General features: G+C 43.7%; 1 protein-coding gene across 3 annotated transcripts; it reads left to right on the top strand.

The window, feature by feature from the left end:
• The first annotated feature begins 53 nt into the window (after window positions 1-53).
• Window positions 54-7,650, top strand: LOC119660542 (neither inactivation nor afterpotential protein G). Of its 3 annotated transcripts, none has more exons than XM_038069175.1 (6): window positions 54-138; window positions 195-326; window positions 5,624-5,826; window positions 5,878-6,837; window positions 6,899-7,326; window positions 7,393-7,650. In XM_038069175.1, exons 1-6 carry the CDS (start codon window positions 120-122, stop codon window positions 7,532-7,534), a joined length of 1,884 nt encoding a protein of 627 aa, XP_037925103.1. In that variant the 5' UTR covers window positions 54-119; the 3' UTR covers window positions 7,535-7,650. The 3 variants fall into 3 exon arrangements, with proteins under 3 accessions (XP_037925103.1, XP_037925104.1, XP_037925105.1); XM_038069176.1 differs by having other exon boundaries at window positions 5,890-6,837; XM_038069177.1 differs by lacking the exon at window positions 195-326 and having other exon boundaries at window positions 96-138.
• Window positions 7,651-10,753: the final 3,103 nt, after the last annotated feature.

The raw sequence follows: 10,753 nt of genomic DNA on the forward strand, positions 1-10,753 counted from the left end.
AGTGTGCAGTCTTTCATAATTGGATTAGGTATAGTCCCAAGAGGTTTAGTTTATTCCTCTTCAATTTTTGTCTTCAGTTCAGTTCGTAACGTTCTTGTAAGCAGAACAGTTTTGTGAAAATGCGGCTCTTCGGAAAATGTAAATTCTACTCTTTTATGATTTAATAGTGGGTTTTGAACTTAATCTTCTTACAGTGCTTTTAGTGCTCGTGACCGTTCTGGTGATGGTATTTGCAACGTGTGGGATTACATGGATTTGGCTATCATACGAGGATATACCGAATTTGATATCTCCTTCGCCTGGACTATCATTTGATTATATAATTGGTACGCATTGACTTTAGTATATTTCGAAAAAAAAGCAAGTTGTTAGTGCTGATCTGGGTGGAACTTTCTTCAAAAATGGGAGACATAAGGTTGTATGCAAGTGCTGTATAAGAGGACTTTGTCATCTCTTCAAGAAAAACCCTCTTCGTATAATAAATATTTTTCCTAAGTTATAGTTACACTTGGCGGCTTGAGGGAGAAATTAGCTGACCGTCAGGCTCTCGATTTCATAACCCCAGTTGTGTGTGTTCATCTCTGTACTTATCCACTTGCATAGCAGCCAGTTTGATGATAATGAAAGTGAATCACATTCTCATTGAAAATTTTTTTCTAAGTTCCTCCTGTATACTTTTGATTGCGGAGTCCACCGTACACCAGTTTCCCTCCGAGTTCAACATTTCCCCAACTATGCTCTGCGGGCTTAGGTTGATTTTCAGGACAAAAGGGAGAATCATCCAGCCTGAATTGGTGCAGATACCCCCCGTAACCAAATCAAAGTAGTCACCCCACCGTGGCTGCCACTTCTCCAGCGAATCTCGCCTTGCTGCCTTTCGGTATTCTGCATCCTTTTCAGGAAGATTCATTTTCCTTTCCTCGTACAGGCAGCGTATCTCATTTGCCAGAATGTCCATCGGGATCATTCCCGCAATAACACATGCTGCCTCGCCTGATATTGTTCTGAAGGCGCTGCACACCCTGAGCGTCACTAAGCGGTAAGTCATATTTACCCTCCTCTGGTTACTCCCACACGTTAGTGCTTTCTCCCAAACTGGTGACGCGTATAATAGTGTGGAGTGAACCACTCCGGTCACAAGTAATCTGCGACTGTAACTTGGGCCTCCAATGTTAGGCATTATCCGCGCTAATGATACGCTGGTATTTGTCGCTTTCTCACAGACATAGTCCAGGTGTTCCTTGAAATTGATTTTAGCGTCAATCATCACCCCTAGTTATTTGATAATCGGTTCTGAAGTGATGATGTGACCATCAACACGAATATTAACCGTAGTCCTCTTTCTACGGTTGGTAATCAAGACCGTCTCGGCCTTTTGTTCCACAAGGCCAAGCTGAAGCATCTCCAGCCATGCTTTTATGCGCTATTGGTTTCGTTAGCGTACACTTCAACATTTACAGGTTGCTTCGCGACAACAACCACAGCTAGATCATCTTCGGAACCGATTATCGTGGCCTGCTTTGGCACGGGAAGGAGAAGGACCCCGTTGTACATGACGTTTCACAGGAGAGGACCCAATACTGAGCACTGTGGTACTCCTGCGGTGACGGTGTACTGCTTTGATCCCTTATCCGTATCGTACCAAATTGTCCTCTTCGAAACGTAACTGGCGAGGAGCTTAGTCAAATACCTAGGAACATCCGTTTTAGCCAGTGAGCTTTTTATTCACTCCCAACTAGCGGAATTGAATGCATTTTTGATGTGCAAAGTCACCACGGCACAGCATTTTTTAGATGACACCGCGTCTCGAGTCAGCTTCAAAACAACGTCTACGCCGTCGATCGTTGAGTGGGCTTGTCGAAATCCAAATTGTCCCTCCGATAATCCATACTTATATTCAATGATAGGGAGCAGTTTATTGTAGATGGCCCTTTCGAGTATTTTTCTTTCCGTGTCGATGATGCAAATCGGTCGGTACGATGAAGGGTGTCCTGGGTGTTTATTCGGCTTTAGGAGCAAAACTAGTTTTTGCCCCTTCCACCGATCGGAGAAAACTCCCTCTACCATGCATGTTTCAAATATGCTGGTAAACTAGTCGGTTCTGGTCTTAACAGTGAGTTTAAAAGCTCTATTGGGAACAGCATTCAGACCGGGTGCTTTGTTATCACCAATTCTCCGGCAAATTTGCGCAAGTTCCTTCTCAGTTACCGCAGGTATGGTGTAGATGTTCAATGCTTGCTTGTGTTGTTTGCGTTTCCCCTGCTTCCGATGGAAAGAGCGCCATCACGATATCAAGCACCTTTTCTGTAGTCGCATCACCGGGATTGTGACCTCCTGATAGCATTTCTATGAATGCATCCTCTTCAAACTTTTCCAAGGACCAGTCCTGGTTTCCAGCTCCGCGGGAATGCATATCGCCGCATGGCCCATATTTGATCTGGAGGAAAATTACCTGATGGTCGCTATAAGTATAATGCTCACTGGCAAACCATGCCATTCTCCTCGCCAGGCACTGCTCTTATTATTACGATGAGGCTCCCTGATTATGGCAGTTTCGATTTCCTTCTCACAGATGGTCTGCGAGAGAAGGTCTTGCGCTGCCTCGTAGTGGTTTGGGTTGATTTCTACCAACCTCATTTCTTCACTGCATTCAAGGCTCTCCTAAACACTGGGCATCTGCTGCTGTCTGCAACGTGCCGACAGTCAATGTCCTTTTCCCCCTTGCAAAGCATACATTCAGGTTCAGCGTTGCCCTCCCTGAACATATGACATTTTCCCACACTTTCTCTGCTACTTTTTTGACCTGTCACAGGCTCCGGTGCATTTCACCCCTACGCAGCGCTTGAGGGACACCTACTCCCTGAGTCGACAAAGGACCCAACCTATTTTTACTTTAGCTTTTAAAATACAAATCGCCCATCGTCAGATTTTGTCCTATTGCGCCTGTCTTCTTGATTGCGTCAAAAATTTTGTTTCCTTTTCATTAATCCTTAGGTCGACTTTTTGCGCTTGTAGGAATACTTCCTTGGGTTCTGCAATTGAACGTGCCATGATTTTTTATGTCGTCAGCGAATCCTACTATTTGTGAAAATTTGTAGAGGAATTTTCTCGTGGTAGCTAACTCCAGTTTGCGGACAACATATTCAAGGGCGAGGTTAAAGAGCATGGGCGCGAATCCATCTCCTTGCTTTAATCCGCAGTTTGTTTCAAACCATGGGATGGTATGGTCATGTAATTCGCGCTAACGAGATTTCACTTGTCAAGACTGGTTTGAACACTGAAACCCCGCATTCTTTTTTTCTCTCATCCCGTTTTGAAAATAGCTACGCTGAAATTATTATTTTTTCATATTTCTTTTCTTAATAAGGCTATATACATTTTTACTTTTAACCATCGAATTAGGTATAGCACGCCAAACGCCCCTGCGCACCATCGTTGAAAGTTTGTTTAAATGCGTGTCTGTTTTTTTGATAACTTCCTGAGAGGTTTGCACTTCCCCCTAATTCTGGGCCATGTATTTCCGGGGTGTTGCACTTGCCGGATTCCACTGTAAGTGTATTCAGCAATTTCGCCCTCCATCAATGGGTGACCTACTCAGTACCACCTCCGCCTCCGCTTTCTGATCAACACGTCTACGTGACCCGTGCACCGGCAAAGTCATTCATTTGAAATTATATTAGGCCAGAGTATCCTAATTACACGTCGTAGACAAGTGTTGATGAAGGCTTCAAACTTTTGAGTAATAAGGGAACTCCCCTTTCATTTACTATTGTCATATAATAGCACAGAAAGTATATTAGCATGCCATTCCAGATTTTGGACAAAGCTGCAGATCTAGCGCTGTTAATGCGTCAAGCGACGTCAAGTTCGGTGCCGCCGTCGCCAAAAATTTCATATTCTAGATATACAAATTGATCAATAGCTTCGAAATGTAGTTAGGAAAAGTTCCATTACCAATCATGTTGAGAACCTAGAAAGGCCTCTAAGAGTTTTGATGGTATTTATCTTAAGTCCGACCCTATCCGCTTCTCTTTCCATGAATCGGTGAGAAAACAAACAGCTATCATCAACGTAGTTGAGGTGTTTGAGGAAAGACACATAACCAATTGAAGCCCTATACGTCCTCCGAAAAAGGCAGCATTAAGAGCGGAACCGATAACGTGCTTTAGACACTGCATTTATCTGAGATTTTACCTCGGTGAAGCACGTGGCCATCATATATTGCTCTAATGTTGATTAGTTTGTCCGAAATGCCGCTCCTGTTTAGCTTTCTCGAAATCCACAAAGAGCAAGTAAAGTGGTGATCTGAACTTCGAATTCTATTCCAAAATGCAGAGTGTTCATGTAACCAATGGAGGAGACTCCAGAACGGAAACTGCCCCTTTTCAGTCAATCAAGCTCTTAGGATGTTCCTTAATGCGTTCTAGGATTGTTCCGGTTATTATCTTTGTCCCGGAAGGGAGCACTCCTCCAACTGTCGGTCTTAAGACGAGTGTCCTTTTCCGAAATCTTAACGACCATACCCTTCTTTCACTCTCTGTGAGAGAGGAGGAAGATTCCCAGCATTTCTATATAAGTGCAAGTAGCAGCTTTGCAGAAACTGGAGAAACAATCGCTTTACTCTACTCGAGTACACTGCTAGCCGAGAGGATTTCACTTTTATTTGTAGGAATAGTCCGTATTCGCATGTTACGGGGGCAAGCTATTTCATCCATGAGAGACAGAATTTTACCAGATATGATATAGTGGAGAAGCGTGGTGAAGTGTTCCTTCCTCCTCATCACCCTGAATGACCATTAACGTCCCTCATAGGACCATCTGTAGATTTGTGACCACATGCAAGTTCTTTTGTGATGCCGTATACGGTTTTGAAATCACTGTCTGCTCAGCGCAATGATAAATTTCCCTTCGTCATAGCGCACATCACGCTGAACTTCCCAGGATGTCGTACGGTATCGGAGCTCCAACGCGTCACGCTCGCGATCCCTCGAGCGGTCAAGCGCGCTTTCAATACCTTCCATTCATCGATCTGTTTCCATGAATCCAGCCAGATCTTGTGACGCCCCTTCGGGATCTGGCCGAAAACCTGACTAGTGACAGCAAGATAGTTTTTTCATTCTCGAACGCCATTATCATATAAGCGGTCGATATTGAACTTGGGGGTCGTCCCACTTTGTGAGACGCAGCGAAGGCAACCGACCATTAGATCGTGATCCTTTTCGAAGCCAATATCAGTGCCTCGCTTGTTACGCACATTCAGAAGGCAACTCCTCCTCTCCTCTGTGCCGGGACAATGTGCTACCAATGATGAGGCGATGGAGGCTATAGAAGTCTACAAACCTCCCACCATTATCATTATGGATGCACCAAGTTCGTTGCCTTTTATGACAAGCAGCGAATACACTGTGTAAATTTTGAACTCTAACCTCACAAGAAAGTCACTATCTCAGTGGAGTAAAGATGCAATAAATTAACAGTGAATACTATTGAGGACCCCACGTGCTCTCTTGGACGCCTGGATGTTACACAGCCCTATAAGACCATAGGATCCCAAACGTTATGCCTTAAAACATATGCACTTCATGAAACTTGTTGCTTATGCAATATTCAAAACTATTTTCAGTTGGAGCCGGAACATGTGGGTCAGTACTAGCACATGAACTAAGTCGAAATAGCAACCATTCCATTTTACTAATCGAAGCTGGTCATCTATTCAACCCTCTATCAAAGATCCCATTACTAGCAACAGTTCTTCAGCATTCAAAGAATGATTGGCAATTTAAGTCGGTGCCACAGAAGTACTCTTCTAGCGGGCTGACCAATCAGGTAATTCCACCTAAAAATTACCCTTAGCTAAAAGACAATATAATTTCAGAGTTTTCTTCACAGATGCAATCTCATCCACGTGGCAAGGGTCTCGGTGGTTCTTCGCAAATAAATTATATGTTGCACTTCAGTGGTGCACATAAGGATTTCGAAACATGGTCCAAAATGGGTATCAAAGGATGGTCAATCCGCTCACAGAGAAAGTCGGAAGTTGAACCTCAAAGTTGTTCTAGATTAGCTTGCAAAAATCTATTAGAATGTGAAACGGGAGATAGATATTCAAATGAGAACGGATTTTGTTATCAGTCCATCTACGACAAGAAGAATCATACTGGAAAACAGGATACAATATGGACAGTACCCAAGAATTACTCAAAACTAAGTGAAGCGTTCACAGAAGCAGCCCCCATTTTTGAGAGCGAAGGTTTGAAATTTAAGCTTGCTCGGTATAATATAAAAGAAGGATTACGTTATAGTACTTATGAAACATTTCTTCGACCATCCTTTGGGCGGACTAACTTGAAAATTTTATCAAATACTCTGGCGAGAAAAATCATAATCAGGGATGGAATAGCCGAAGGGGTATTAATCGAAAGCTCTGAACAAACGAACAAGTACTTTCAAATAACAGCTACAAAAGAGGTAATCCTGTCGGCTGGTGCCTTCCAAACGCCGCAACTACTTCACGTATCTGGAGTCGGTCCGAAAAAAGTACTTGACCGAATAGGAGTCAAGCAGGTTTATAACTCAGTAAACGTTGGTTCGAATTTGCATGATCATTTCCACTTGCCACTGTTCGTATCGATTGATGCGAAGGCGAGCTTGACAGTCCGCAAAATCTTGAGTTTGGGAGAAATCGTGAAATATGTGAAGACCAGAGAAGGACATTTCTCCAACTTCGCAGTAATAGGCGATATCAAAACCGATAACGATGCTACTGCTTCGACGATATTTGCAACTGGCGCTGTTGATGAAAAGGCTCTCATGAAAATTTCAAATTTCAACCGGGAAGTAATGATGGTTCTCTTATTCAAGGATTAAGAAGATAAATTAATCAATTTGTTTCTTGTAGGATTTCCGGGCACTATTTCCTTTATATCACAACTCATCACAAGAAGGATTTGTTCTCTTATCGTCTTGTCTACAGCCTCAAAGTCGTGGAGTCGTCAGAGCACGGAGCTCAGATATTGAAGTCCCACCTCTTATAGACCCCCGCTATGCGCAGAACCAATCCGATGTTGAATGCATCATAAAATCTGTGAGAAACGGAGTGAAAGTTATCATGTCTGAACCATTCCAAAGTCTTAAAGCAAAAATTCACTGGCCTAAAATAAAGAATTGTTCCGCATATGGTCCGTTGAACCGAGACTTTTTCATTAATGAACCATCAGACAAATATCTTGAATGTTTAATACGGACAGTTGGTCTGACCGGACATCATCCAGGTGGCACATGCAGTATGGGATCCCGTCTTGATTCAGTGGTGGACAATAGATTAAGGTAAAACTTTGTTGCCGTTCAGGCTACCTTGCCTAAAAGCTTTCAAATATTTCTCTTTTTATTTAGGTTCCGTGGAATTAACAAGCTGAGAGTAGTTGACGCTAGCATTCTACCTACTCCTGTCTCAGGAACACCAAACTCAGTTTTAGTGGCGATAGCTAAACGCGCAGCTATGCTAATTCTAAGACAGAACCAACTTGCTGTGTGATATTCTGAGTGCAGTGGACATCCTCTTAAGAGGAACTGTAAATATAGTAGTAGAGCATAATCTTTTGTAAAACAATCTAATTTTATAAATAAATATAAAAATGCATTCCAAAATGATGACAATTTTTTCTGGAAAATTCAGAGTTTTTGACGACAGCCTAACGAGAGACCAAGATGACAACTGGTAATGATTCGATGGTGTTATATGGCTCTTCATAAGCCAAGCCTCTCATCTACTAAGACCAGGGGCTATGGCACTCGTGGGAACAAAATGAAATAGTTACAACCAATAAAGATGTCAGGAAGGAGACAGGCCTCAGTGGCGCAGGTGCTAATGGTACCTGCATTATCTGAAGCGAGGCCTGAAACCAGAAGAGGCATTTAAGCAAGCTCAGGACAAACCTAACTTATCTTCATCCGATCCAAGAAAGCGGCGAACAGCGGAGATTAGCCCACATGAGGGGAATGCTTCCAAAAAACCCAAACCTGAAACCGAGATGGGGGAAATTCCGGGTAGGTCAGGGGTGAGGGCAGGAGCCCGGAAGCCCGCTATTAACTATGCTAGTGCGATCAAGGGCATTCGACTCGCCATACTGCCAAAAACGTTTCCCAAGCAAATACTCACTCGGAGGAGCAGCAAGCTATCAACGACCTTATCGTCAGGCACATGTGCAGGGGATGGGTGCCAAACTCGTGATCATCAGGATGCGGTTTCGACCAGATCACACAGTGGTGGCCTCCGCGACGGAGGACACTTCGGAGTGGCTTAGGACTATAGTTCCTTAATTGCCAGGCTGGGAATGAGCAGAATTGTCGATATGTGCTGGGGATGATATACCAGGAGCACACATGGTGACAGTGTTTCCTAAAGCCGCAGCACTAGAGACGAAAGATCTTATGGGCCTTCTAATTGCCGCCATACGCGATTATCGAGAGTCTTTAGAATAACGCGGAGATCAAGGGTGGACTCCCCACGATCGGATGGATGACCATTCCCTGGAGACAATCAAACGTCGAAGTTGCCATATCAACTACAGATTTGGCAGCATACCTGTGCCCATCCACAGGCAAGCTCCAAGGATAACATTGGAATAGCGCTGGTTCAGAAGCCCTGTGTGTACCGGGGGCAGATTCGCGGTTTGCAAGGCGTAAACATGCAGGCAATTTGGAACTCCCCTTGTGAAAAAACCAAGAACTTGCATCATACTTAAACGTAATTTAAAATATGTCTTTCATTAGTCGCTCCGAAATAAAAAGAATAATAAGCAATCTCGGGAGAACGGATTAGAGCTGTTATGCAAGGCACCGGAGCAACAACATGGCTCACCCAAAAAGGGGCCGTGATATCCGGAGCAAACTCGAACTGGGAACAGTGGGGGAAGACCAAAACAAAGTCTTCGATGACGCATATGAGGCAAGTTGTCCGGCTAATCAGAATGAGAACACAGGTACAAAAACTTTTCAACCGCGCAAAACAAACCAGAGACTGGCAAAGGTAAAAAATGCATATAGCAACGCGATCAGCTTTAGGGAATTCTGTGAGGGGATCGAACAAACCATAGAAGCAATCAGGCTGTACAAACCTATAGTCAAAGACAGGGCAATATCTTCTGTCGGTCTGAAGAAGAAAGATGGGACATTTACCGAGAATGAGGAGGATCAAGTACAGAACTCATTTTCCGGCGTCCTACTCCACAGCAGAAGGCGACAATATTCTGCCAAACACTCCAACAACGAACAAAAGGGGAAGAAAGGAGAACTCGAAACTAACAAAAGAGGTATGCTCGGGAGCTAGGGGAGGGGGGCCCTGCACATCAATGAAGGCAAGGCGAAATATATGATTGCAACGTCAATACCAAAAACAAAAGGACCAACAACATCAAATCGCACTGGTCAAACGAGAATAATAAAGATACGAGGCTACAACTTTTAATTTCTCCTATCTAGGGTCGAAAATCACAACCGATAATAGCTAGCGGTTGTAAACAGCCAACAGAGCCTATTTCAGCTTACAAAAACTGTTCCACTAGAAAGCTCTTACTGTACAAGAGATGATCCTGCCAGTCCTTATGTATTCATCGGAAAGTCTATAAGGGCAATATCTATGGTAGAAAAAGAAGACCAGGCAGACCCTGCCTAAAATGGAGCGATGGCGTAGGCCAGGACGCCAGACAGCTTTAAGGGATATTGAATTGGTGGACGTCGGCACAAAACCGGAATGTCTGGTGTTCCTTACAAAGGTAGGCCTAGATCGAATTCCGGTTTTTGCACTGTTGATGATGATAATGATGAGAGTGATTTGTGGCTTTCGAACGATATCAGATTACACGGCGTTAGTTATAGTCGGGCTGTTGCCGGCAGACATCTTGGCTGAAGAGATGAAATGAATCTACATTAGGAGAACGACAACTCAAGGCGCCGTGAAATTGATCAAGAGTGAAGAAAGGGCATCATCAATGGTTAGATGACAGGCCCGATTGGATAGCTCAACGAAAGGCCGATGGACGCGTAAGCTGAATGCGATCATCCGTATGTGGGTCAATCGTAGTTATAGTAGTTACCAGCTAAGGCAAATTTTATCTAATGACAGTGGATATCGGAAATATCTACACAGGCTTGGACATGACGATTCGCCAGCATGCCCAATCTGTCCAGGCAAGGAAGAAGACGCAGAGCGTGGAATATTGCATATTGCAGTCGCCTCGCGACGTAGAGAACCATCATTCTGACCGTGCATCTTCTGGTGGAGCGCATGCTTCAGTCGGAAAACAAATGGCAGGAATTACTGACAAACGTAACTGAAGTACAGAAATAGCCAGACGGGAATCGTAGCAGTTCCAGGGGTGAGCGATTGAGGGATGAACGGGTGCGGTTTCTGCTGATGTGTAAGGAAAAATTCCACATCCTGGCTTAGCCCCAAAAGAAGTTGGGAGGACGTAAAGCACATGAATAGTTGATCATTTGATCATTTGAATGATGGCGTATAATTGAAAACACATAAGCATTTGCACACATTGTCTTTTATCATCACCCGAATGGATAAACATGATGCTACTTTAGATACAAGAAGGGCATTTATTTAACCACTTAAAGTTTGCTGGACCCCCTATATGAAGATGAAAAATTATGCAAAAATATGCTAACAATGAATGGCACAATGCACCCATAGAACTACACAAAATAGTACTAAGCGCACATGTCCACCGCGTATCTAAATATA

This window comes from Hermetia illucens, chromosome 6 (assembly GCF_905115235.1).
Source record: "Hermetia illucens chromosome 6, iHerIll2.2.curated.20191125, whole genome shotgun sequence".
Lineage (NCBI taxonomy): Eukaryota > Metazoa > Arthropoda > Insecta > Diptera > Stratiomyidae > Hermetia > Hermetia illucens.